The sequence below is a fragment of the Electrophorus electricus genome, chromosome 13, assembly GCF_041902795.1.
Source record: "Electrophorus electricus isolate QZ-2024a chromosome 13, ASM4190279v1, whole genome shotgun sequence".
Taxonomy (NCBI): Eukaryota; Metazoa; Chordata; class Actinopteri; order Gymnotiformes; family Gymnotidae; genus Electrophorus; species Electrophorus electricus.
Window position 1 is genome coordinate 12,747,501 of NC_137509.1, and position 27,694 is coordinate 12,775,194.

Sequence of the window (27,694 nt, forward strand, 5' to 3'; positions counted from 1 at the left end):
GTCTGATATTCTGCCTCCAAAAAAGAAAAACAAAGAAAGAAAAAATCAAATCCGTGCTTTTACTTCAGTACTGGGTGTTACTGGCCCAGAAAAGTAAGCATGAGAGTTGAACAATTTTCCTTTTGCTGATTGCTATTGCATTATTGGCCTTTGCATTAGTGGGATCACAGACATTTGCAACATGCAACACCCTGTAAGAAACTGCAGACTACTGCATTTGAATATAACGCAAGGTGCCTGGTGACTCCCAATATGCAGTCATAAGTAAGTGCCACACAGAAAGGGGCCCACAACGTTACGATGACATTTGTACTCTTCGGGTGACCTTTTTGATGAGTCAGGCAGTACTCAAGGCTCAAGGGTGCTGGGCATTTCACTGATGGCTTTAGTGTACGATGGCTTTTCACTTCTTACAATGGGCGACAGGCCCCAGTAGCAAAATGAGGCGTGCAGGAAGCTCTGCACTTCAATGATAACTAAGATTAGACTTCACCCAGGAAACGTGTCGAGTGTAGAGATAAAGGCCCAAAAGGGCAATACACTCACGGTAGGCCCTTCAATTCAACGTGGGGTTTTTTTTGTTTTTTTTTGTTTTTTTAAATAACTAGTAAGTAAAAACTAAGTGCTGAATGGCAGACCCTTGGGTGTTATATTACAAAGACCTTCTAGCAGTGGTGTGGCGCAAAAATTCTGGAGCCCCGCCGCAACAGACAGGAAAGAGGCCCCCTTTTCAAATGTTATTTTATTTTTATTTTCAAATCCCCTCCAGCGGTGGTCCACCCCCTTAGAAGGAGGCCCTCCTGCAGACCAGGCCCTGGGGGCTCCTGCCCTGCTCCTGTGCCTTTGACGATGGAGACCATCTCAGGACCCTCTCTACTGTGCAGTGTTTCAAAACACCCTTCACAAATGTGTCCTGCCTATGAGATGCAAGGTGAAGTGGATCCACTAACCGGTGAGTTTCGGATTTTCCTGTGAAGCACATAGAACAGCTGCCCTCAGACACGAGCCTGTAAGTCTTTTTTCATTTTATCGGCTCGGTCCTGCGACAGCCAGTTTGGTTTAACAGAGCAGCAACGAGGCACTAAATCATCGTGGGAAAGTCTAGTTCCTCTCGTCCTTGGTCTTGAGGAATTCCTTCGGATTCTTATCTGGGATTCTGTAAAGGGGCGCGGGCCGCATCCATGACAGAGGAGTTGACGTTGAGAGGTTTCCTCCGTGGCCACGTCCTGATTTCACCTCTCAGTCACTGGGGTCATAGGAGCGAGCCTCCCCCCCCCCAAAAAAAAGTTCGATAGAGGGGGAACGAGGGATGGGGGGAGAGTATGAGTGATTGGGGGAGACAAAGACTCACCTGCTTTATAGGTGATGGAGTTGGAGGCTGACACTGACTTCTTGTAACAGAGGTAAACGCTGGAGCCCCACTGAAAACAAGACGAAAGGGAATAAACACGCTGAGGGGGGGGCCACCGCACCCGCTCTGGTTATCGCGGACGTTCCGGCGCTCAAGGTTGGCGTGCACTGTCCCCTGGACTCACCATGCCACAGTTGAGGTTCTTGTCCACCTTAAGGAAGGTGTGGGGGGGGGTCTCGCCCTTGCTGGTGACTATTACACAGATGTCGGTGACGGCCAGGGAGTTCTTCAGCTGGACCGCCGACGCGCGGCGCAGCGTGATGAAGATGCGCTGGGACGTGGCCGAGCTGTTGTTGACGTTGGCGCAGCGGCCGTACGGCGTGGCTTGGATCGCCTCGCATCCTGGCATTAGCTGGTCCTTTCCCTCGTACAGCACCCTGAGAGAGAGAGAGAGAGAGAGAGAGAGAGAGAGAATGTGTGTGTGAGAGACACAGTGTGGACACACCCTGCTCCGGATCCCCGCAGAACCAATGTCCGGCTTAGAGCGCTTTTTTTTTTTTGAAACCCTGTATGGTCATGAGGAAAGTGTGGTCTTTACACAGTCTCATAGGTGACACTTGCTGATTTGACAGCACTTTGCATTCCTCTCCTGACTGGGCAGGAACATTTTTTTTCCGGAAATAAGACGTGTGTAAGCATTTTTGTGAGAGAAAGGGAAAGACTGGTAAGGTGAACGTGGATAAGGATGCGCATTCATGGAGGCTTTCTGAGAGCTCCTGACTCTCTGCCCTTTTCCGTGTACTGGGAAAGTCCAGGAGGATGCCCATCACACTGTACCTGGCCTACGTTACATTAGCTCCAGAGATCCCTCCGGCTGCACGGTGCTGGGCCATTACCGCTATAACCCTACAGTCATTTCAGATGCCTGATTTAGCACCTTTTATTATGAACAGATTCCTGACCTGGTTTGTCCTCTGCATGAAATGCATTTTATTAGCCTATATAAACAAAAGTAGACAAAAGTAAGCACTGACTTTGAAGTATGCCATTCTAATTCTCTCTCAGTGCCAAATCCCTCTTGATCCCCTCTGAGTGTTGACTTTCTGAATGTTGAAATTCTTAGAAAACCTGACACTTGCTATAAATGAGACTCTGCTTGCCTCGACTAACAAAGTTTTGGGACTGGAAGGGGAAAACTGCTGAAATTAATGAAAGAGGGAAAAAAATGAATTACATGCAGAGAAAGAACAGCAGTGACAGCAGACTTGAGGTTGAGGCCTGGTCAGCTTTGTTTTCCAAAGGACTTCTGAACTAAAAATCAAGGGATGAGTCATACCGAGCATTATAAAAAAGCCACGAGACAAATTATTCTCCCGGCTGAAATATCTGGCCTTAGCCAGATTGCTTATGGGAGGGAAGCTAGAGAAAATTGCCTTATTTCCACTAAATGGGCACCATGTCTAAATTCATTTTCATGATGAAGTATTCAGATTTTTTCCCCCCAACCTGAGCAGATCTTCGTTTTTTTTTTGTTTTTTTTTAATTCTAGCTAGGCCTGGACATCGGTGCGGGATGAGTTGCTTTGAGGACTTTACGCGAGCGCCGAAACAGACACTTGAGAATGTTTCTTACGTTTTAATAGCTGGCTTTATGGACACTTTAAAAAGAGACCTGGTCTTTAGTCGACCCCCGGTGCTTTTAAAGCTTTGAGAAGCGTGGATACGGTTCCTCTTCTCAGCGGCAGATGACTGGCGGCTTTATTTCCTTCGCTATATGGCCTCTCAGCAGGGCGGCCCAGTCCAAGCCTCGCAAGAAGATCCTGCTGGGACCTGGCCAAGAAGGAAGTTCCTCAGAGGGCCAGGCCATAAAGATCTCGGGGGGCAAAACCAAGGCTCGCGGGAGGATCCTGCTGAAGCCGGGACCAGTCTCCCAGGGAGCTGTACAGAGGAAGTACGAGCCGGTACTTCCTCTGTAAAAAATAAATAAATAAATAAATAAATAAAAAAAGTACGAGCCGGTGCCGAAATGAATAATTCACGCAGCGTGGCTTTTTTTAAATGAGCCGGCTCAAAGCGTCGTCTTGCTCTGACGTTAGCCGTCGTGTGGGCACATTATATCGGGACGGTCCAAAGACATGAAGGAAGTCAGCGCAGAGCATCTTACAATAGAGCAACTCACTGCCCGCGAACCACCTGGGACATGGGCACATGTTGCTGTATGTCCTTTACCTCACTGTGGATAAATCAGTGTTACCTGATAACACCGCCAACCAAACAATGACTGCAAACGGGAGGCAGTCTGATTAAAAGAGCGTCTGGCCTCAGCATTAGGAATATTTCTCCTTCACTACTGTGACTGTGTCATTTCATTTCATTTGGAGGGTCCACAAAGCGATAGCCTACTGCAGCATGAAACCTGTCACCAGCGCAAGCAAAATCACAAGGCAGCCAAATGCAGGCTCCCACAAAGTGAACGTGTAATCATGTCTAAGGTTGTTATGGATAAAACAACTAATTTTGCTGGGGAAAAAAATAAATAAATGAAAAACTAAAAAGAAAATAAAAATCACAAAGAGATCTGAGGTGGAATCGTTGTCGTTTACAAAATCAAGTTCTCTTGAAGTACCTAAACGATGAACGGAACCTCACTGTTTGGTGCAGAGACCCAACCAACTGGGACCGCTTTTCTGTAAACAAAGTGCCGGTGCTCGTGGCAGCGATGGTTCCCATGAACTAGCGAACCATTTAAGAATGGCCCCACATTTCCACTGGGTTGAGAGTCCGATGTTTCCGTCTTGATGTGGGCTTTGATTCCGTCTTGATGTGGGCTTTTCTAATCCAGAAACAAAACCACACTGCAGAAATGCGCTTGTTTGCAAATTTTGCTTCTTTCGTTCAGGACGCATCTAAACGCCCAGAGTCAACCTTTTCTGGGCCATTGATTTATTGCCACTGGTTTTTTTTTTGGCTGCAGTTCTTGTCCCTGCACTTGAAAATGGCAGGAGTGAGAGTGAACGGTCAGGTCCCAGAACACCACAGCCGTGGAACTAGTTTTGATGTCGGTGAACCACGTGCGTTTGCAGTGGAAACGTGCTCCCTGTATAATCCCCGCCGTTGCAAGGCCATTTAACGTTTCAGCAATGGCTCGATCTCGTCTCCTGGGCTGACATTTAGTCTAACTGAATCTTTAATCACGTTTGCACATACGCCGCCAATTCCCACGATGCAGATCGCAGGCTGGCTGTAATAAGGGAGTTGTGATGGTACACTTTGTTCTCCTTTTTGTTATGGATAGGATACAAGAATAAAACACTAAGTTCAGGGGAAAAACATCCAATACATGCAACAGGGAGAGAGAGAGAGAGAGAGAGAGAGAGAGAGAGAGAGAGAGAGAGAGAGAGAGAGAGAGAGAGAGAGAGAGAGAGAGCACGAGCAGGAGAAAATGAGAAAAACAGAGATAGAGAGGGACAAAGAGCCCCTTTTGAGTACACAGCATTCAGCACGAGAGCTGTTACCAACTTCTCTGAGTGCCTGTGACGAGCAAAGCATGACATAAGCCGTGATGATGCAAGAGAACTCCAAAACTGGTCTGAGCATCCAGACCGACCACTGCATTTCTGCTGGCTATTCAACAGAGCACCAGCAACAGAAATATGCAACTGCTGTAGGTCACGAAATGTGACTGGGTAACATTTCCTAGACCCTTAGGGACAAGCAATGCTATGAGTGACTCTATTCTGCGCCTATTGGGCCTGGTTTAACTTTATCTTCTAAAATTATTTACTCATAGTTTCAGACATTAAAATGATAGAATTCTTGTCTAGAATTTGACACTGGTCCAGAGGTTGCGATATTACTCACTGACTGTGTTCACACTTTCAGTTGATGTCCTAGATCTTGCACACCCCAGTGAGAACTGCAAGATCGAAATTCAAACTTTTTTTTTGGTTTTAACCTCACTTTGAAGTGAGCATGTGCAGAAGAGCTGGTGCACATGCTAGTCTGCTCCCACCGATGTGTCCTCTTCCAAAGCCACGACCTCTCTTTAAACTCTCTGCGACTGCTATGCCTCTTGCCTTTTTTAAAAGATCCCTGCCCAAAAACTCAAATAACCTTCGATGGTCGTTAGTAGTATTTAGTAGTGCTTTCACCGATGCGGGCGCGCTATATGACGAGATTGTGTTGTTAAGTCTGCGGTTGCGGGTCCGTGCCCTGCAGAGGTCTGTTGAGATGATTGGAACCGGTCGGGGAAGAACACCAAACAAGCAAACCAAAACACAAGGAATTGAGCAGTAAGGGCTGAAAGCATCCATAAATGCCCTACATTTCAAATAAAAAGCTCCTGACTTGCTCATGTGCATTTCTAAATGACTTATAAAATGATCAAGTGCACACACGCTCTCTCCGTCTGAGCACATTAATAAGCTACAAAAGTAAAAGCTGCATTAACGACAATAAATCACACCTTTATGGACGTCTACAGCTCAAAGCTCAAATTAAGGTGGTAGCGGCCAAAGAAACCATGGAGGGGAGGATACACTATGTTTAGGCATTTTTATTCCACGATCATGATTATATTATGCATATTAATTTCATGTTGCAGTGTGAACATTTTTTGGGAATGCATCATTCAGGAACAGAGAACTTATAAAAAACACAGGCCTTTTCTGGCCAGAACGGATTCAGTACGGACCACTTGTTGGAAATGTGTGACTAAGGATACGTCTCGCTGGCTGAGTGAAGGATTTGGCCAACCACAATAGTTCTATTATGCAAACCCTTCACAGCAGTGGAAGAGAAGTGTTGCCTCCTACAGGACTGGCAAGAGACGCCGTGATGGGTGAAGAGCATCCTGGACCGGGCCGTTTGCTGTTTACATGCCCCGTAAAAGAGAGCAAACGACTCACAGTGGTGCCGGGTTCCTGAAAGGCACCTGTCAACATGGCATTTGCTTACAGCGCATTTACATTTACTATCTTTCTGCAGACGCTTTTAATCCAATGGGACTTACAGCGGAAAGCACAATATCTGCATAGCACTGATCCACAAGTACATGTAGTCACAAGTGGCTTTTTCAAGTAGCATATCTGACGTGTGAGAAGACCACGGAAGTACAAAGGTTGTTCCTGTGCACTGGCAACGAATAAGGTGCCATGTGCAAAGACAAAATCAAGACGCGGCATGCAAAAGAATAGGAATACGGCAATGACTCAACACAAACAGTACGAAATGAGCATGACACAGGCGCCGGGTTATACATACAAACACACGTACTCACCCAATGTCGCTTAGTGGGGACTTCCCGTGTCCCCTCTTGTAGCAGAGGAACAGCTCAGGGCTCTTAAGGCTGCCGTGGTTGAGGTTGGCCGGCTGCCCGCTGTAGGTGGTCTCGATGCAGGTGAAGCCCTCGGGCGTCGTCTCACCTGCCGACTTGTTGATGATGGCCAGGTCAGTGATGGGGGCCTTGGGGCCACTGGACTTGGCCTCGGACAGGTCCTGCTCAAGCGGCGTGGACTTGTCCGTCAGCCCGGCCACCACAAAGTAGTCCGTCACGCGGTGACCCTTGTCTTCGATCATGGCTGGATGTGCCTGGAAGAGACCACGGAGCAATTTAATGTTTTGTGCGTGCTGAGGTCAAGTAGTTGTCTTGGAGGTCAGGGTCAAAAGGGTCACCGGTAAGATGTTTGCTGGTCAAACACAACTTATGTCCAGCAGTGGCATTTGTGGTCTATATTTGTGGTCGATAACTGCCTACGTGTAAGCAAAGACTTAGGAAAAACATTTTTCCATCAGTTCCTTTTATAACAGTCATCACTGGTGTGCCCATTTTTGTTTTGCTTACAAAACAACGAGCAGGCTTTTTTTTTTAAAGTGGAACGGTCCTCAAGTCTTTATGTATTCGCAAACAACCACACACGGCAGCTGCCATCTTAAACGCTCCTAGCTCTTGGCTTCTCTTGTGCAGTTCTTGCATCTGTTGCTATTCCAGCACGCTGAACGGAAGCAACTCGGATCTGAGAGGGCCTGCAGAACTGTAGAAAGGGACCTTTGTAATGCCAGCGTTTCCTTCTTCCTCTGAAGCACGCAGAGAGATGCAAGAATGGCAAGATGGAGGAATGCTCCAATATGCCACCGTCAGTCCCCAGAAAAGATTTCCGCTCGTTCTCGAGGAAGCGCACGCATAAGCACGCTTATGGAAGGCCTTTAACTCGACAGAGAAAACTTGGTATTTGCTGTACAACAATCCCTGCTGCAGAAGGAGTAGGTATGTCTGAAACAGGACAACAATCAGCAACACAGTCAACTAGGTAGCAACAGTGCGATTATCATACCTGAAGCTAAGGAAGTCAAACCTTCCTATCAAAGATGGAAGCGTTCTGGTGCGGCTTTGCTTCATGGTCTTGCATTTGTCAAAGTTACAGGGAGACCAAGGTTCATTTTCCAGGTGAAATCACTCTAATGGTAATCGGAAAGATAAACACCCTTTAGCTTTCATCAAATGACAGGACATTGACAAAAAGGTCTCGTGGTTGCAACGCCCTTTTCCCCCATACACGCGTGACTGGGCTCATAAATAACGGCGGAGCAGGGCGCAGGTGAACGGGTGACTGGCTGGAGTGGAAATCGTGGCAACGGGGGCCGGAAGCGCCACGGTGTGCTTTGTGGGGGGCGGCGCTGGCCGTTCCGAAGCGAAACGGGCCCCAAGACAGCCTGAGGGGACCAAAGAGTGAGGACTCTTCAAAATGCAGTGGGTCTAGAAGCTATTGTAATCTCTCTACCACAGGCAGGGACATTTAGGCTCTTGTTGCGGAGAGCGAAGTATATACCTCAGGTAGTGCATGAATAGAGGTTATTCACTTGGTCTAGCTATATAATTCACTGATGACTGAAAGACCATACACAAATAGCTTAGTGAGAAGAAAGTGATGGTGCATAACTAGGCCATGCTCAAGGGCGAGGCCCCTCTGAACAGACAGGTTGTGTGAGGTTCTATAACTGAGTGATTCAAAAAGGATTGGCGTCACTGCCATTTATCCACTCCTGGGCTTGAGTCTAAAAACACCGCAATAATGTCAATATGCCAAGAGACACCCCAGTTGAGTGATATTACACAATTATAACAAAAGTACAAATGATTAATCTTAGAACTCCTCCAAAGTAACATGACGCAACGCTGTTTGAAGGAGGTGATACGGCCTACGAAGAGGACGAAGGGAGAGATGAATGATGTGAGCTGGAAAGAAGACAAACTTGGAAAGCTATAGACGCAACCCTCCAACTTCTTTTCTGTCGGTGATTCTGCCTGACACAAAGATGTGATATCAAAGGGATTTGGTTGCAGGGTCTTGGGAGGGTTTACAGGAAACAACGCTGAAGATGGCATTCGCGGCGAGAAAGGCCACGTTGTGCGGACAGTTCGCAATTCCTTAGCGAATAGGTTAAAAGCATTTTAAACACTTGGGTACAGTTTGACCCGCTACCATAGCCAGCAGCTTATTTGCACATGAAAAGCGTGGTGGACGGTCTCCAACAGTGGTATGCAGCCACAGTGGGCTCTGCGGGGCTGTTCCCAGGCATACATCACGGAGACGTCCCTGAGTGGTCCCCCCCCCCCCCCCCCCCCCCAAGTCTCCTAGCGTCTGGGGAGACTGCTCGCCTTGTGGACGGCCCTCTTGATTTTCATTGGCCGCTGGCTCTGGTTTGCATGTACGGTACAGCACAACTGTAGAATCCTGTTTTGTGAGCCAGGAAAGCATATTACGTTGTTTGGGAGTTGTCCCAAACAACGTAAACTTCTTGTAAAATTCTTGACAATGGACATCCCCCAACCCCCTGCCTCCAGCTATTTGAAGCCTGTGATGGCCGAGGGTGTCCGAGAGTGACCTTTGGTGAACAGAAGGGACGGTGATATTCTAGAAACATCCTCAGGCAACTCCACCAGGGCATGTGAGTGTTACAGTAAGTCCATGTCAACATTATCACATGATGGGAGGTATTTTAGCCAGTCTTAGACTGGCCAAGACTCTCCATTGAAATTAAAATCCGCACCGATAGCGCGCTTTTTTTTCTTCCTTTTTCTTAGACCCCTAAGGTCAACACGCTGCTTCTAACAGGGGATTAAAAGGTATATTACAAACAAGAGTGCAAGATGGGACACTAACATTCTCTTTTGACTAAACTGATTACGTACAGAGAGCTCATGGTTGGTGCTCCCTGCATAGTGCAAAGCTGGGCGCACTGGTTCCCTTTGGATTTGCATTTCTAATTACATGATTACTGACAGAGACGAGGGATAAAACGCAACCTACAGATGCAAAAGAGGAAGCAGCAAAGTTTCCAGCTGTGCGAATTTTGCCCAAGCAGGGGAAGAAAAACTCCCAATATCAAGGAGGAAGAAGTGTCAGACTTTCCATTAAACAGTAAATGGACAAGACAGAGTGCCAGTGTGAGCCAGAGCAGGGACAGCACAAAAACAAGAGGAAACTTGCCCTTCCAGTTTCAACAGTTTAACTGAAAATTTTATCAACTTCTTTTCTCGATTGCCTTCAAACCATCTAACCGTTTTCAGTGCAGTTCTTAACTTGATCACTTGTGCTGTCGTGTTACGGTGAGAGAGTGTGACATTGCGAAGGTTTTTGGCTCTAGACACCTGGCATGCAGCACATGGCGGTAAATAAATAGCATAATCCAACGCTCTTATCTGGATGGTGTGGATGTTGAGCTTCTCAGGAGGTGCAGTGCCAGAGTCATGTGTAGGTCCAGTTCACCAACCCTGCCAACCATCACCTTCTTTGGCTTGACCCATCTTTCACGTCTAGTTTCTGTCTAGTGCGGCCAACCCTAGACAGAACCCTACCCTTTTCTAACAAGTACACGGTGCTGAAAGATGCTGCTTGCCCTATTGAGAACAAAAAATGTCCTGCACATTCTTGCAAAAAAAGCCTTTCTGCGCTTACTTTGGACCTGAACAGGGCAAACGAAAAGCGTCTCAGTTCCTGCATGGGCTGTGCTGTTATAAGAGGACAAACTAGGGAGTAATCATATGGTGGACATATACCCAACCTCTTTTTCTCTTTCATTGTTTACATATTAGATTTCATGCATGCAAGATGATAGCAGATACAATTTATTCTCTCTAAACACCAGAAATAAATTGCACCATGCAAAAGCAGAAATGTCTAAAAGCAGTAAACACACATCAGATATAGTTTACTTTCTGCAAATTCCAAAAAAACAAATAATTCAGTAATGACTCTACATGGAATTTGAACCATCAAACAAAGCACTGACATGACTAATCTTACTAAACAAATCTTGAGTCATAGTGTTCATATCATTAGCTTAGTCTTCAATCACCGTCATGGCTGGGTTCCCCAGATCTGGAGGCTTTGCTCCAGACTCCAGAGGGTAGGAAACAGTGAGTCAGGGCACAACAGTGCCCGCTTCCCGGCAGAGCGGCTACGACAGTCTGGCAAGTGCGAGTTCCCTCCTGCTGAGGCACTGGCTGCGATTGGCCTCGCACAACAAACAAACAGGGCAAGATGAGCGCAAGCCTACTTTCCCGCCAAATATCTGGAGCACCAACTGCAAGGGCAGAAAAAAAATGTAAAAAAACAAACCAAACCTCTCACCGATTTTATCAGCTCACATTCTTTCACTAGGACCAGACTTCTGACACAGCTGCACAGCTACCTTATTTCTTCTATATTGTCTGGCCGTGCCACATTTTTAATGGAGAGACATTTAGATGCTTGCTGATCCTCTGAGAGCCGTGCTGATCCCGGAAAGCAGAGGTCGGGCTCAATTGTTTCGGAGTTAATTAAACCTGAAGCTCCATCCTGGCACTCTGCTCACCCCACGGGCTGGCGGAGTGGCTTAGCCTTGGGCCGTTACCTTGGCAACTGCACTTCTACCTGACAGGAAAGGACTGTGGGAGAGACTGCTGAACATCCATGCTCTGACATGAATAGGTCTCACCTAACGTAGCCTTCTTGAGTGCAGAATCATATTGAACGGAAGGAGCGATATAACCGCGCTCCGGGAGAACCCTACGAACAGGTCTTGTGGCACGTCAGGAAACAGGAGACCGCTCTCTGGACATCAACAGTATGTCGGGGAAGTGACTGCCATACGTCTAATCCAGCGTGTTCAGAGCCTCACTAATTACAGTCTCATGTTCTGCTAGCGCCACCAGAGAGAGAGAATAATGAGTGGTAGTTAAATCTTACTCGATATGTTCATGTTGCGTAAAAAAGGGTACAAGGGAACACAGCATATTAGTATGTTATAAAATTACTTCATGCTTTACATTGGCTAGTCCGTCGGTAATAGCATGGTATTAGTGTCATTCACTAACAGCAAGCTACCAAGTATACAAGATACTGAGATACGTAGTTCTTACTCCATGCTGACCTCCCTTGTAATTCACTAAATTAGAGGGATTCCTTTAAACCATTAATTTGATCATTTTTTAAAATTAATTTAAAGTACTACTTCACTTACAGCACAGCAGTCATTTAAACCGCCAGCGGTTTGAGTTAACGCTGCCGCTGCATCTAGTAAACCATGTGTTGCAATGCAGAGATTACACAGTTCTCGAAGGTTTTTAAAACATGCCACAGGGCACTGTGGCCAGTGTAGAAAGTCAGCCGTGGTACACGTATATTTTAAAGCGCAAGCGGGCGCTCATTCTGAATAGCCTGTGGAAAGTCTCTCCTTGATTTCCCTCTTTTGTATATATGATTTGCTTGAGTGTGTCGAGTGCTCTTGGAGCACATGTGCAGCGCATTCACTGGTGTGTTGTGGACGGTCTGGGAGGTCTGCAGCACTACGTTTTCAGAGCCAGCTTCTCAATCAGATCTGTCCTCTGACTGAATGACAAAAATATTCTGTATATTTAGTATATAATATAATATAATATAATAGTATATTTCCCCTCCCCCCAAAAAAAGCACATTTTCTATTTCAGGTACAGAGCTACAATACACGTAACACATATATTCATTCTTGATTACTCCCAAAGCGTAAATGAAGATGGACGTTCGAAGGCTCGGCAAAACAAACTCTCCCGTCTGCAAACGTTTGCGTTGCAATGAATGTGCAAAGGGAGGCAAAGTCCTCTTTGTTAACACAGACATGGGTAAACATTGTTGCCGTCATAGCAACTAGCAGCAGAACTAATCCACACAAACAAAAACACTATCTTTTATAGATTTGTGCGTCCGTGAGAAATATATCTGCTACATCACAGGGCACCGCGCAGAGAGATCTTTATGCGTACTCAGTGGAAACCTGTCAGATTAAAGCAGCACAAACGATTTGCTTCCTGGGTGTTGTTAATATTGACAGGTTTGCCTGAGGTAACAATTAAAATGGGGAAGGGGACTGACAGAAGCCCTAATGAATAGCAAATCAGGTGAGCAGACATAAAAGCTGTTATGCTGATAGAAACCTAGTTTCGAGTGCAGATGGTTTGTTTACGGCTGGTTATGAATCCAAAGCCAGGTTTCCGGGGCTAAAGCCACTGTGGTCAAACTGGTGCGTCAGACATCCAAGCAAGTCTAGAAAAGACTTTCTGTTTGGCTAATTACACGGCGTGTACTTTAATATGAGCCAAAGTCATGACACATGAGCTTGTGTAGATTACAGTGTATTAAAAGAGAAAACCCCAAATGCTGCATGCAACTTTAATCATTCTGCTCATTCAACAAAGCAAGAGATTAACAACTAGCTTTAATGGCCCACAATAAATAAATAAATATAAGTACCCACCAACCAGCATAATGTATTTGATTAACGTTAATGTTGGCTATTTGCTGTGTTACATTAGTTTTAATGGAACCATTTCTGTAAGGTTGCACCAAGTAAGGCTACCCCCCCCCCCCCCATCTTCCATCTCTATTCGAAATGCCTAATTCAACGATATCCGACATCCTCTGCAAACAGTCATTCCTAATTTACAAACTGGCTTTGCTTGGGCTTGTAGGTACACCCTACTTTACACAGAACCAAAATCACACACTTGAACATTTTCAGCTCTGGAAATGCTCTCCACTCTAGGCTCCGGATAGACCGATCTGTATTAACGCACGCAGACACTGGGTCACTATTTATCCAAGCCCTTATTTCATTAGATTCATCTTCCATTTCAAAGCACCGATGGTGTCATTGGGGGGGGGGGGGGGGGGGGGTTTCTGTGCACACACTTAAAGACCAGCATGCTCCAAATCCTAATCTATAAATGTTTTGATCAAAAAGATATTAGAACAAGAAACAAGTATTTTAGATGCTTTAAGAGCTGATCTACACTGACAGACTGGTTAGTGGTATGGTATTAAAAAAGGGTAGATCAACTGGCTGTAGTTAAATAACACATTCCAACTTGTAAAATAACAATAAAAAACCCTGCACTGAGAAATGTGAAAACTTTACTCATTTGCAAGGTCCAAACAATTCTACTTCTGTTTCACACTCCACATCAAAAGTCATGCAACATGGTTTGTAAAGCTCCTGTCACCGGTTCCTCTTAAGTGGCACTTTACACTCAGATACCTTGCATTTAGTGCTGCCAGGGACAAGTGGGGAACTTGGGGAATTTTCAAGGTCTCTGTTGTTCTTCATTGCCATTTTCTCTGCACAAAACCTTCCTCTCTGACACAGATGTACAAGTGGACAGCCAAGCCCTTTTGTCTCTGCAAAGCTGAGGTCACATTTCTTGGCGGCTGTACCAGCCTCGGCCTGCGATGAGATGAGATCTCGCAGCCCCTCGGCCCGCAGGCGGATGGCAAAGGTACAGAACTGCCTGCCTCAGGAAAACCGAATGCTGGTCCTTCCTCTTCACAAAACGTGTCCAAATCGAACTCTTGCAGGATTATGTGGTGCAAAAACATCAAGGGTTCAAACCTGACCCGAAACCTGTGTCTAAGTCAGGCGGAGCGATTTGTCTGCAGCATTTGGAGGAGACCGATGCTCGTCCCCTCACTGGCCGGCCCTTGTGGTCTCCTCCATGGTAACTGATCCCACCCAAGGCACACAAAAGGCTGAGCACTTTGTTAACAGAGGGACGCTCCACTAGGTAAGACGGGGGCGGGGAGGTGGTTCAGGCAGACAGCCGGCAGCCCTGTGTCGTGCACTGTCGGTAAAGCCCCTGCTACGAAGCCCCATTCAGGCCCATCTCGCCTGAGGGGAATGGCGATCGTGTCACCAACACACCCACCCCGTTTCCACATATCAGCTGGGCCCATTATAGTAGCCGTAACGGTGGTATGTCCCAACGTCCTAAGCAAGACCGAAGACAGAAGCACAGAAACATCCCTCCGTGCAACCTGTGAATGCTGCCTCCGTGATTCGAGACGCTGGCTTACACCGTATCTGTTGTAGTTTGGAGTTACTTGCTTGTCAAGAGCAAGCTCGAGTGATCTCTTAGCAAGCCTTCACTGGCACACCGACACGGTCCACTACCAGAGACAATTCGAGAGCATCACAACCAGCCGCCACTGGAAACGCGGCACAAGCTCCCAGCCACCTGTCATCACAATGTGCCGTTGGCAGAGAGACCACAGAGAAGGGGTTGGGGAAAAGACAGAAGACCACACTTCAGGTTTGACACGAAACCTGAAGAAATGTGCAGGAAAAAAGAAAAGAAAAAAAAGACAGATCGGACTAAAACAAGATCAGGTGTGTTATGTATTAAGCGTCTCATGGGACGAGTGCCAGGTTATTTCCTGAGGGAATATTTAATTACTGAACAGCAACGTGGACGAGAGCAATGGGCTTTTTGGAGGCTTTTTGTCAAGAAAAGCAAAATATTCATCTCTTGGTTTTCTGGCAGCTAAGGAAACAGCACTACATCCCGAACGTTTTGCCAAAATGTCAACTGTCCAACTGAGCTGTGAACAAACATTACTTCAAAACAACCAAAGAAAACACTTTTGGAGCTTTCTTGATGTTGATTTGACAAGAACTCAATTGTCAGTCTAAAATGAAAGCTAAGATAAGCATTGCAGGTCATCGAATGCAGCATCAGGAAATGAGCCTGCCACAGAGGAACAATGAATCTCACCCCCCCTCAAAGTTTTACAAAGTCATGACACTGGTATCCGATTAGCAAGCAGATGGAAATACACAGCTCACGGGGAAAGGCTCCAGCCTTTGTAACTCAAACTAGCTGTTAAAAATGTCACTCTGACAAAAATCTGCTGGAGATAGCGAGCACCGTGTGGCAGCTGTCTCCTCTGACTCTAAATTTGCAGGTATGGCTGTGGTAATTGGCCTCAAAAATCAACCAAAACTGAGCATGGTTGCAAGCGGTAATGATCCCAGGAGGAGCGAGACACTGGCTTGCCGGTTGCTGATGCAGCCAGACAGAGTTATGCAAGGGGTTTGTGGAAGGCATTCTCTGCATACTAATAGGCCGTTTCCAAGCTGACTGCAGGGCTTAGCAGTCCAGGAGAAGTGGCGCCATTCTCTGCTCTGGCTGTTGAGGGACCTATGCAGTCAGACTCCAGTCAAGGTGATGGGTCAAGGTCCCAACTGGTGAGCAACTGCTGTTAGGCTGGTGCTTTAACGGTGAAACCAGAAGCAAACGAGGAACCGATGCTGTGGTGAGGATCTGTCCATTTACATATCTGGCAAAGTGTGTTTGAGATATATTAATCCCTTAAAGAAATGGATGGCTGGTCTGTTAACTAGCTCTAAGCAATTTACCAGGAAAAGGCATTGCTTACAAAACATCTGAACATGCAGGATACTGTTATGAACCACAGGAGGCCATCTGATCCGACATGAGCGACAGCAGCCTTTGGCTCCTATTATGATATAGGAACCATGTGTGCACACTGTCCTTGTTATTGCACAATGCCTTAAAGGACTCTGCAGGTCTCTCTTCTTATAAGAGACATGCAGCCCTTACAGTAGGCTACAATCACAGGAAAGCATCTAAGAGGAGCTCATACAGGAGAATCAGAACTTTTGAAACTATGGCAGGTATTGTACAAAGAAAGAACAAAACCTGTTGCTAGGTAATGCAGACATCACTAAATAAATAACAAGTTATATAAAAACGGTTCCTGCTTAGTGCCCTTCCTGACTTAACAAGAACATTTGCAGCTGCTTCTTAATTGCATCATTTTTGTCTTGTTCAGAGAACAAAATTTCACTGGGCCCTGCTGGATAACTTTTGCGCTGCACTGCCACGCGTTTGTTTCCAGAGATGCTGAGGCACGTCAGTACGGCGGAGAAATCCAGACCAGGGGAAGTGCCTCAGCGAGTCAAGATAAAGCCATCTGTCTAATAGGCCTAATGCAAACGCCATCTGTAATGGAAGGGTCAGACTTGCTTCCACCCCCCCCAATCTTCAGTTCAAACCAAGGCCCAGAATTTACTGCAATGCTCTCTGTCTACAGACATATGATTAAAACTAATTCAAATAAAACGTTAGGCTAGTTTAAATGCAAGACCGGGTGTCTCACTTCAAGTTGATAGACTTAATTTGGGTGGTTTTTCTGACTGTAATGACCTGAATTTAGAAGTTAATTTAATTAGACATGTAATAGGTTTGCGCTTTGGCAATTTTCTAAATATGACTACAACTTCATTATGGACTGCACAACTGTACAGCTACACAGTTTCACATGACACACAAGAGGATACTTGAATCAGGCCACAAAACTTTAACCAGTTAGCTCAGAGGCCTCGAACGTCTATAAACCTTTTATTCTTTTTAAAATGCATACAAATTCAGTCAGTGTTTAAAAGGTAGTTCACTGAACATTTAGAAATCGCTGGTAGGCCTAGTACATGAGGATTGCTCATGACAAGTGGTTTTCTTTCCATGACATGAGTATATGTATTAAGAGTCTAAAAGCAGCCTGTCCTTATTGAGAACTTATGACTGTCTTAAGGCTAAAACACATCATGCCCTCCATAGACTGACTAACCAGCTAATTCTGCGTTGTTGTTTTTTATGCTGTGGTAGCCTTTTCACCCACATGCCGACACAGGAAGTTTTGGAATATATAATAAGGCAGAATGAGAAGCAGAAGTACCGCGCTTGTGGAATTCAAACAAATTGGCATAAATATCCCTGCACGAATGCCTGGATATACAGCAGGGTGTACAGGGTTCAATAACTGTGCATTAACTGAGAAGTGTTTCAGATGCAACACAAAACCATGAAAAAGCAGCATATATTTAAATACACAAGAGTCGTTTTCAATATTTTACTAGAAAACTACAGCATTCGGTGAAGTAAAACACCTTTGGTGTCATGTGCATCTGTGGGTATTTAACTGCTATATCTGCCATTCTGCCTAAACACAAGAAGAAACAAAGCACTGCTTTCAGAAGGCAAACCTAAAGAGAAGGCATTGCTTTCTGTCTACTGGACTTAATGTTTGACATTTAATATGTCAGCACAAGGTGCCGAATTCCCTTTTAAGAAATTCCACAATCACTGCTCATTCCAAATACAGCGTACCTGCATCTAACCAGAACCTGTTTGTCCTTGTGTTTTTAGTTCACAGCAATAGCTTGATCCAATAACTACTGTTGCAAGTGCGTTTGAATCAACACACAGGAGATGCAGACATCAAACGCTGCAGTACCCTTGCAGTTCACACTTAAACAATTGTCAGCTAGCTTGAGCTGGAAAGGACACACCTACAGCATGATAGCATCACGTTTCTCTTTGACTAGAGAGGCCCAGCCTTCCTGCCACATGCCCTATCTTTTGCCATACCCATAATGCTCTTCTCCTGCCTCTCGGTTTCTCCACAGCAGTTTTCTTTTATGAACCCTGCCTCATTAAACAAGCCAGAACTGAGACAATGCAGCTGCAGCAAAGCGCAAGGTCAAAACATACAACACTGAAAATGTGCAATCTTGGAGATCATAACCCAGACGTTAAACAGAGGCCTGGTTTGTACAATTCTAAAAAGACAGTCACAAGGTCAGGACAGATAATCTGAAGGTCACCATGGCTACAGATCAACAGGTATCATTCAATTGCAACGGAGTTGCGTTTACTTCTTTTATGTAGTCATTCAGCACCTTCACCCTCCAAAATCTAACCAAAGAGGGAATGATGTTGACCACGACAGGGTCTTTGACAGGAGCGCAAACGAAACAATCGTGTAATGTAAAACCTGCGAGTATCATCAGCACCTTAAATAGCAAGAGTCCAGTCTTGCAGAGGCAATCTGCATCAGGCGCAGCATCCAAACGAATAAAAAACCAGATCTCGCAGCCTGCATCAAAATGATATTGGTATCGACTCCTGCGCTTAGTTAGCTCATTTGTATTACAAAGCAAAATAGTAACATTTAAAAAAAACAAAAACAACTTTGTATCTCCATGTACATCTTGATGTTAAAATATATTAAAACGGAATAAGATGTCAAATTGACAATCTATATTCTAGAGGAGATTAATTCATTAACCGACAGTTAAACAGAAATAGCCTAGCCAACAAAGTCTGGGTTAGAGTGCAGCAGAAAGTCACAACTGAAGCAAGTGAAGCATATATGGAGAAGAGCCTGGCTAGTTACGCGAAGTTTACACTTCAAATATATTTAAGTAAGGGTGACGGACACATGAATTTCACACTCTAAATATATTTTGAAGGGTGACAACGTAGCTACAAACTCGGCTAACAGCTATCTTAACGAATTCATCGTACGTCTCTCTGTGTTGTTGGCCAGGCTAGCGCCACTCGTCGACCCAGGCAGGCAGGAGCGTTTCTGGGAAGCCGAGCTGAGAACTGGCGCTTCTCTACCTGCCGGCACACCCTCAAACACCTGCCTCCCCCCTCCGAAGTGCACCGCTAATGAAGGCCAACTGTTGCATGTAGCTCGGTCTACTTCACACAGACAAGGCTCCAACACCGTTTATAAAGCCATGTTTTCCCCTCCCGATGACATTAATAAAAGTGGCTAGCTAAACGAGCCACGACCGCTAGCTTTCCGTGTTGTTCAGCAAAGCAACAGCATGCCCCCACACCGCGAAGGCAGCCGGCGCTTAAGCAAACAGTCGACGAGAAGTCAGCAGCGAAGCTCCGAGAAAATACAGCCGCCTCTTTCGTTGTTGTTTTTTTTTAAGCAAACGTCCCAAGCTTCTACCGGCATAAATTCCGCGAAAGACGACATTTTAAAAATGCAACTTCACAAACTGAGCGACTACGTACCAGCTGTTTACACTTTTATAAGAACGAACGCAGACATGTAGACGAACTCGCAGCTTTTCAACTCCCACTCCGTCTTCGTCGCCTGACAAAAACACACACCGAGTATCCAGAACGAGAGCGTCCCGTTTTTCCCCCTCCGGCAACTTTTTTTCCCCCCCACGCACTAGGTTACAGTTAGGCTTACCGACATGTATCGTCGCAAGTAGGCGCCATGTTTGTGTTTTGTTACTTCGGCGAGCTCTTGGGTTACTGGGAGCGTTGGAGGCGGGACGGAACCGCCCATGACTGGCTTCGTACACGGTCGCACTCACAGGTTACTTGTGCCCCCTATCTCGGAGCGCCACCGGCCGGTGTCGTCTTTCCCCAGGCACCGTAAATGTTCAAATGCGGGTCTCTTTTCCTGGTTGGCGGCCCATTCGAAAAAGCGGAATAATACCGACACAAATGAAGGTGCAAAAAATTACTTTATTACAATTGAGAAGCTGCTCAAATTAAAAGTTTGAGTTCGCTACGTTGGTTGGCCAGTTTTTTTTTACTCGGTTCTATACAGTCTGAGGTCATTTCATTTCTGTAGCAAAATAGAAGTTAGTACGAAATCATAGTATTGTTGACCATTTAAAGATAAGGGTCAGGTAGGTAGGTGTTAAAATGGACACATGGTTATCATGACTGAAGTGAAGCACAAAAGAATGGGATGGTTGCTTTCTCTCTGTCCTATACTCCCATGTCCCCTCAACCAGAGCTCAAACACAGGTACAAAGAATAAGAAACTGCATTTAGCACCAGAACGGGTCATGCATCTCATTACAAAATTAGCTAGAGTTCATCCATGGGTGAGAATGTCATTAGATTGGGCAGAGTGAGCTCTCGTTGAGGTGACGAGAAGCTCTCCACCTGGTCCAAGTCCAGAGAAAAAACCTTCTCACCAGCACAGCTGCTATACCCTGGGCTCATTCTCTTTGCTGATGGCAAGAAGTCAGCCAATTGAAATTGAGCCATGTGGTGGGTAGTCACTCTTTCAGGAGAATGGGAGACAACTGAAGGAAGAAATTCTTCCTCCATCTCATCCTGGTCCCCCTGTGGGCCATCGCCACAGATGCAGGAGCCATCATTCTCCATGGCTGGGAAATTCTCATTGGCAATGCTGAAGTGAATGATACTGCTTGAACTTGGACTGAAAGCCTCCAGCTGTGAGGAGTCCCAGATGACAGTAGAGTGTGGGGAAGCCCCCTGCTGGGACAGAGGGGAACTACAGGGTAGATGGTCAGCACTTATAGAACCACCAAGGGAAAACAGTTCAGGGCTAGGGTTTCTTTCATTGGCCTCAGTTGTGGGCTTTATGAGACACGAGAGGCCATCATGAAACATCTCATGCTTCTCAGCCTTCCCTTCCTCCACAGCTTTTCTCCATGATGTTCTGACATCCATAACTGAAAAGTAAAAGGTTTAGATATTAAAAAGCATGAACCTCATGTTGCCAGTAAACATCTGTCCAAGTAAAGCAGTTATTCAAAGAAAAGACTAGTCATAGAAGTGTTACTTTCATACAGAATGTCTCACAGAAGGCAATTGCATGTACAGACCACTCTGAAGATGAGAACCATTTCAGCTGGACAAACTCAAACAGCGGCTGGGAATCTTACTCAAGCTCTCCGGTGTGCGAGGCAGTTGCTTCTTGGTTGTGAAGGGGTCCGACAACATATTTATTAACTGCTCCAGCTCCATGCCACTCTTCCTACCGTCCTCCGGACTCATGGTGACCGCTTCAGCAAACTATGAGCCAAGAGACACAGTGAACATGATGGCCACTCTCAGCCATTGTGGTGCAAATACAGGAATCGAAGGATTGTCTGCTTCGTATCTGTCCGTTGTGATTTGCCTCAATTCACACCGGTCATCAGAAAGCAGGTATGATCTAGGGAGAACTAGTGTTGAGCAGAGCATAGCTAGGAACTGCCCATGTATCTGTCTCCCATTACAAAAATCTCTTGAGAATATTCACATCCAAAGCACTTCTGAGTTAGCATGAGGACAGGCTATACATGCCTGACTTGCTAGATTGTCATACTCCAATTCCAGAATCTGAGCCTTTGGCATCACAGTAGATGTCTTGGTTTGCGGAGGGCAGGGTCTTCTCCGGCTAGACTGTGAAAGAGCAAGAAGTTGATAAACGTCACATTTCAAGGTTTGTCTGTTGCAATTTCTCTCCGTTGCTTCTACTTATGAAAACTTGCTACAGTACAAATGCTGGAAAAGGACAGCTCATACCGTAGTACGAGCCTTCCTCTACCACACAGCTACCCACAAACCATTCCAGCAGGCACACAGGCCTACTAATCTAGATACAGTTCCTATACAAGCAAGAGCTCAGGGTATTACCAGAGAAAGAAACCCTACCTGAACAAGGCCAGGGGTAGGAGCAACTGCTGGGGTTTCAGGATGCACCCCAGGAGGAGTCACAGGCCTTGGTGAGGCAACACAGCCAGTAAAAAGCACATCTTTAGGCTTGTACTCAGCTGGAAGAGAACTGTTGACAAATCTCATTATGATGACTGGATTATCAAATACACCCAGTTTGTTTTATTTGGAAGTCAAATCTCAGCACCTTGAGAACTCAGGATCCGTCTCAACTTCTTTCTGTATCAAGCAAGGTTTTTCTTTATGGGTCTGTTCCCTCAGCTCTGGAGGGAGGAAAATGAGGTTTTTAGCCTGTGTCACACTGAGAAAATTAAAACAAAAGCAACAAGGATCTAACAAACATTAGAAATTAGAATAAAATGTATAATTTACCAGGCAGCTTGGCAGGGTACCGTGAGAAGATACTAGCCTGAAAGCTAGCTTCAGAGGCTGGTTCAAAAGATAAAGGAGCCATCGGCGAAAGGAAGTCCAAAACCTGTAAAGGTATAAAGAGATGCACAAGCCTCTTAAATTAAGTTTTAGCAAAAGAGAATATCTCTGAATTTAAACATGCACCAAAGCAAGCTTACCACTTACAGCATTTTTTTTTAAGAGATGAATAGTTACAAATAGCAAAAAAACCAACAGCTTTCCACCCTGAGGCTTTGGCAAATTCCTTGACTAGAATAATTCATTTATCCAGAGCAGTTGGTGGTAATGAAGCTATGCAACAGACAAGAAAAAGTACCATATTGGCCTTTTATTCCACTTCTAGCCTCTACTTCTTGCTAGTTATTAGACAGCCAGGACCCAAATAAACTAGTTACTTTTGCACTTACAGGATCCTCATTAAGGAAGGAGATCAAGGGAGTGTGACTCAAACACTCAGACCATTTCCGCACCCAGTCCTCCTCCAGGCTCTTAATGGAGCTCTTAACGTGTGGTATATCCTTCTTGACCAGTTTACGTCTATAAGGAAAGACAGTGTATGGTAACTACATTTACAGATTCCCCTAAAGTGATGAACATGAACAAATGAATTTTAACCCAGTACACATTCTAACAGAGAAAAAAAAAAGAAGCTTACTTTCGATCCCTCCTTACTGTGCCTTCTCAAGGCTTTAAGTTAGAAAAACCAATGGCTCCTTCCTTTTGGGTGTGGTCAAAAGATTATAAACTACTCTCACCTGAATACAATAAGGTCAACTAACAAAATTCATGAATATAGTTTCCTTTAATTGCCCTGGCACCTTTTAAAAACAGTACATGCGTTGTTGGATTTCAGCAAATGAGTTTATTATAGTAAGATACTATAGTGCCTCAACACAATACCCATACTATTGTTCTCTTAAATCGATACCCTGTGTTTTTCAGTGACTCCTTCGAGCGGTTCATGAGCACAGCTTGTCCCTGGAGAGTCTGGTGGTGGAGCTGTGAAGCAGGGCCCGAAACCTTGGCTCGCTCATCACAGAGGACACTCAATCCCACGTTCAGAAGCTCTAGCAAGGGCAGGAGGATGGGCTGGCCTCCCTCATACAGCCTCCCGATGCTCGTCTATAAATACCAAAAAAGAGAGAGTGAAAAAAATGACCAACAACTAAACTCTGGTGCATTAATGAACTGTGTAAAAGGCCTTAGTTAGGTGGTCTACTTCCACGTGGAGACACATTATGCAATGAAACATCACACTGTTTAACCACAAACCAACTGAGATTGATTCAAGTGCTAAATTATACAATGTATTTCCAGGATTATCAAACCAACAACCAGGCTGAAGTTTTTTATAACAACGCTGTCAGATGTCTTGATTATTGGTGGTGTCACCATAATGCATACTAGCACTGGTAGTTTAGTGATGCATGCGATGGGGGCAATTCTATCAGTTGTTGCAAATGAGAGTGTAAGCGGTTCATGCTTGAGGACCCACAGCTGATGTGCCAGGAAATATTTCATCATCTCTTTTGCTTGAAGGAGGGCAGGACATGCAAAATTTGTAAACCTGTGTTAATGTAAATTTACACAACCATTAAAATGTCTATCACCCATTCCTCCTCATGTATTAGTGCAGGAGCTGTATACTGTAATAATGGCAAGAGATGTAATCTGCTTTACAGAGAAACCCAGAGATGACTTGCTGATAATTTTGTTGAACACCTTTGGATCTGTTGTTTCCAGTGGCAAGCTGATGAAAGACTGTCTGAAACATCCTTTCTCTCTGGAAACCAACGTTTCAGACAAAGGTCCATCAACTGTGCAAGCAAAGTGCTTCATGTCCTGCTTCTCTGGAAACTGTGCATACGTCATATGCAATTTTGAATATCTCCTTATCGTTATTAATATTTGTCCTGATACAGTAAAGACTGGATATGGCAAGCCTCACCTGTTGCGACAGCCTTTCTAGTCTCTCCAGTAGAATCGTAGGTATATTCACACTGATGTCCTTCCCGTCTAGTACGTACTGTTCCACCCTGCCCTCCAGCACACTATCCAACACACTCCGTTCCCCCTCCAGGCTGGACAAGGCTTCGTTAATCTCAGCCCATAAACTCCGGACCTAAGATCAAGGAGGCCATTAAAGATGGGAGGGCTTGAATCCATGATGAATGAAGGGACAACATATTGACCGCTATAAAGTAGGGTGTAAGTCATATATGAAGGAGCAAAAACATGAAATATATTCATTCTGTCAAATATATTAATTCTGATGTTCACTCACAAATAGCAATCAAAGTCATGTCATGACTGTTAGAGTGATAAAATGTGAATCAATATGATTAATGTAGCATTATCCACCTTAAAACCCACTTCTATTTTGAATAAACCTAACATATATACCCATGTTACCAATGCTTTTTAATTATAGAAATGACATGTCTTTGTAAAACAAACCTTATGAATCTTTGCCAAAAGGTCTCCTTCCAAGTCCATTTTATTCTCATATTTTCTACAAGAAGGTGCAATTAAATATTATAAGTGGCACAAAATATTTGAAAAAGAACAAAATTAGGCCCTGAAAGCAATATGCTGCATTTGTTAGTCAAATTATTACAATTTAGAAATGTCACAAGTATTGGGGTTATAGCAATGTGATAGACTGCAGAGACAAAATTGGTCCACTCATTGTACATTTGTGTAATACTTTATGGGCATGACATAAAAGAAATATATATATATAAAAATAAAAAAAAAAACACGAGCAAAATCAACACACAGTAATCAGTATGCATACTGAGTGACTGGGACTGGCTGGTAAAACAACACCTTCATCACTTAAAGCTGACGCTTTCCAACTAGGACAAACTAGTATTTCAATAGTTTGATTCTAATGCACTCCAACTTTAGTTGAGATTTGACTTACTTGAGCAAATCATCATATTTGACATCTTCAGCTTTAAGATTTTTCAAAGAGTTTTCCAAACATCTAAAACAGGTAAAGATATATTGATGAGTCCAAGTCTTGGACAAAAAACCCCCAAAACAAAAACCCCCAAAGAAAAATGTATGTCTCTGTTGCCATTATGAGTGTAACTAACCTAGCTCTCTTTTGATAGTCTTGAATAAGACTGTCCTGCTCCACAGACACTCTTTGGAAGTGTCTCTTCACCATGTGAAAGCGCGTCATTTCAATTTCCACAGAACTTGCAGGAACAGCTGCAGCCTCTGGAACCCATGTGCCATCTAAATGTTTAAGTACAACATAACATTATAAACTTCGGGACATGCACAGTTCATAAAAGCTTACTTTTGTCAGAAGAATTCACTTTACAAATAATGATTGGGTTATATGTGGTTTCAAACACTACACCTGAAGTAAAAGTCTTCATCAATTTGACCATGACGTGTTTGGCTAAATGAAGCATTAGACTGATGAATCTCGGTCCAGAAGCAGAGAGTAAATGTGATGCAGCCACCTTGGGGAAAGTGCTCCTTTCCTCATTCTAAGTACAAACACGCAAGTATATTATAGATTTTCCAGAACAAGCACAAGAGAAATTCTGGAGAAACTCCCCACTTTGCACTGATGCATTCAGTTTAGTTAGAGGCTTAGTTAACAATAGCATACCGCTATTTCCTGAAGCCATTCAAAAGCCGCCTTACGAAATTCAGCATCTGCCTTGCGATCCAAAACAGGCCAGCAGTGTCTACAAAAAACACTTCTTTAATTAATACTGACAGAATACTTGACTACTGGCAGAGTTATTGACCAAAAGCCTGGTGCATAAGTCTTTGTATTTTTAACTGCAACCTACCTGAAGACCTCCTGCACGCGTGAAGGGTTCAACTTTTTAAATAAGAAATGGATGACTATGTAGAAGGCCTCCTTATTTGGCTTATCAAACATGTTCCTGGTAAAAAAAAAAAAAAAAAAAAAAAAAAAATCATCTTATGATGAGTTCAAAACATGCTCAAGAACTTATGGCCACTGATGTAGCACCAAGAGTTATACTTGGTGCCAATCATTGTTCCAGAAATGGTACAAGTATAGATACTTACATAGGGAACACAGTTACCAGATATAAATGTACATAGCAAGTCATCTATGTGCAGTGCATTGGAAAAGTGTTTGGACGGTACACCTGCTGTTTTTGTTGTGTATTCCATTTCTTTAGACAGTAATTGGCACAATGATACTGGAGCTTATACTCCAGTATACAGTAAACATTCAAATCAAGGTTTTTCATCAATATCAGATGAAGCACAAGTAATTAACACACTCAATTTAAATTAGATTAAAACCAATGTACAATCGCTTGACGTGTTAAGACCAATAAATAAAACAATGTTATGCTGATCCTATGCACAGTAATGAATAGTTCTTACGTGGAGTCTGGTGATGACTATCATCTTACGCTACTGCTTACCTATAACGGCTCGTCTAAAACTGGTCAAGTTACCATAAAGCCATCACGCACAGACAAGCAGAGGAGTAAACTACAACGATACAAAACCCAACTCGCAGTTAATAATGAGAAGTAAATTAACGTAAAATAGAAACGTAACGTAAAATAACGTAAGTAAAATCAACGGTACCCATCCAGCTCCTGTTAGCTAAGAGAGCAGGTTGGGTAGACAGCCAGCTACTTACGGGCCAACACTGAGATGCTTAGTGGTTGTTTTTGTCCCGGTGCCAGGAGTGCCATCGATATGGAACTCAAGGATCTGAAGATACCACCATAAGTATTTTCCGTTTACTTCTTGAAGATCAGACATCATGTTTTCCGAAATAAATGGATATGTAAACAAACACCTAGCTAGCTAGCTAGCTAGCGTTAGCTAAGTTAAGCTAACATAAGATAGCCAGCTACCTAGATCGCTATGACATACAACATCGACAAAACTCTTTGACACACATTGCGAGTAGAAACCGGCGATTTATAAGGATAATCACTTATCGACATTAATATCGTAGCTAGTAAAACGAGTCCGAAAAGTAAAGGCTCTGTAACCTTTTGTTCGACCACTTCCTATAAACCGCCAAATTGTTTGAGGCAAACGCAGTGACAGAGGAAGCTGAACGAAACTACATCCGGTGGGTAATCATGTTAGTCTTCTCCCCTGGTCCTCTGTAGTCTACCCGTTTAGACACTTTTTTATCTCATCCGAAAGTTGGTTTCCAACTCTGGGCATTGACATAATAAAAAGTGTTTAAACATTGAATTAGAAATATTAATAACATAAAGGATCGTAGATATTCTGTATCCTTATAAAATGATCTGTGCACAGACCAGTGGTATAGGTATTGAATATCAATTTACATAATGGTAA

At 44.3% G+C, this 27,694-nt stretch overlaps 2 protein-coding genes and 1 non-coding gene across 11 annotated transcripts in view; all 3 read right to left on the reverse strand.

Moving 5' to 3' along the window:
* The window catches only part of dennd4c (DENN/MADD domain containing 4C), a 40,134-nt gene extending 20,312 nt beyond the window's left edge, over nt 1-19,822 (reverse strand). For 6 of the 8 annotated variants that reach the window (XM_081694942.1, XM_081694943.1, XM_081694940.1 and 3 more), the window contains exons 1-4: nt 19,716-19,822; nt 6,629-6,939; nt 1,536-1,788; nt 1,352-1,421 (exon numbers count right to left, since the gene is read on the reverse strand). In XM_081694942.1, coding sequence (XP_081551068.1) covers nt 1,352-1,421; nt 1,536-1,788; nt 6,629-6,939; nt 19,716-19,814 — 733 coding nt within the window. In that variant the 5' untranslated portion in view covers nt 19,815-19,822. The other 2 variants (XM_027009906.3, XM_081694945.1) reach the window with 2 other exon arrangements.
* A 154-nt stretch (nt 19,823-19,976) lies between these two features.
* haus6 (HAUS augmin-like complex, subunit 6) lies at nt 19,977-27,419 on the reverse strand. 2 transcript variants are annotated; one of them, XM_027009888.3, is made up of 16 exons: nt 27,015-27,419; nt 26,179-26,274; nt 25,992-26,070; nt 25,734-25,866; nt 25,462-25,606; nt 25,287-25,349; nt 24,818-24,872; nt 24,309-24,482; nt 23,289-23,482; nt 22,768-22,897; nt 22,322-22,424; nt 22,137-22,212; nt 21,929-22,058; nt 21,578-21,676; nt 21,175-21,304; nt 19,977-20,961 (listed from the first exon to the last, which is right to left on the reverse strand). In XM_027009888.3, exons 1-16 carry the CDS (start codon nt 27,140-27,142, stop codon nt 20,348-20,350), a joined length of 2,349 nt encoding a protein of 782 aa, XP_026865689.2. In that variant the 5' UTR covers nt 27,143-27,419; the 3' UTR covers nt 19,977-20,347. The 2 variants fall into 2 exon arrangements, with proteins under 2 accessions (XP_026865689.2, XP_081551332.1); XM_081695206.1 differs by lacking the exons at nt 25,734-25,866; nt 27,015-27,419.
* On the reverse strand, nt 21,376-21,506 carry LOC113577355 (small Cajal body-specific RNA 8). Its single transcript, XR_003410618.2, has one exon.
* Nucleotides 27,420-27,694: the final 275 nt, after the last annotated feature.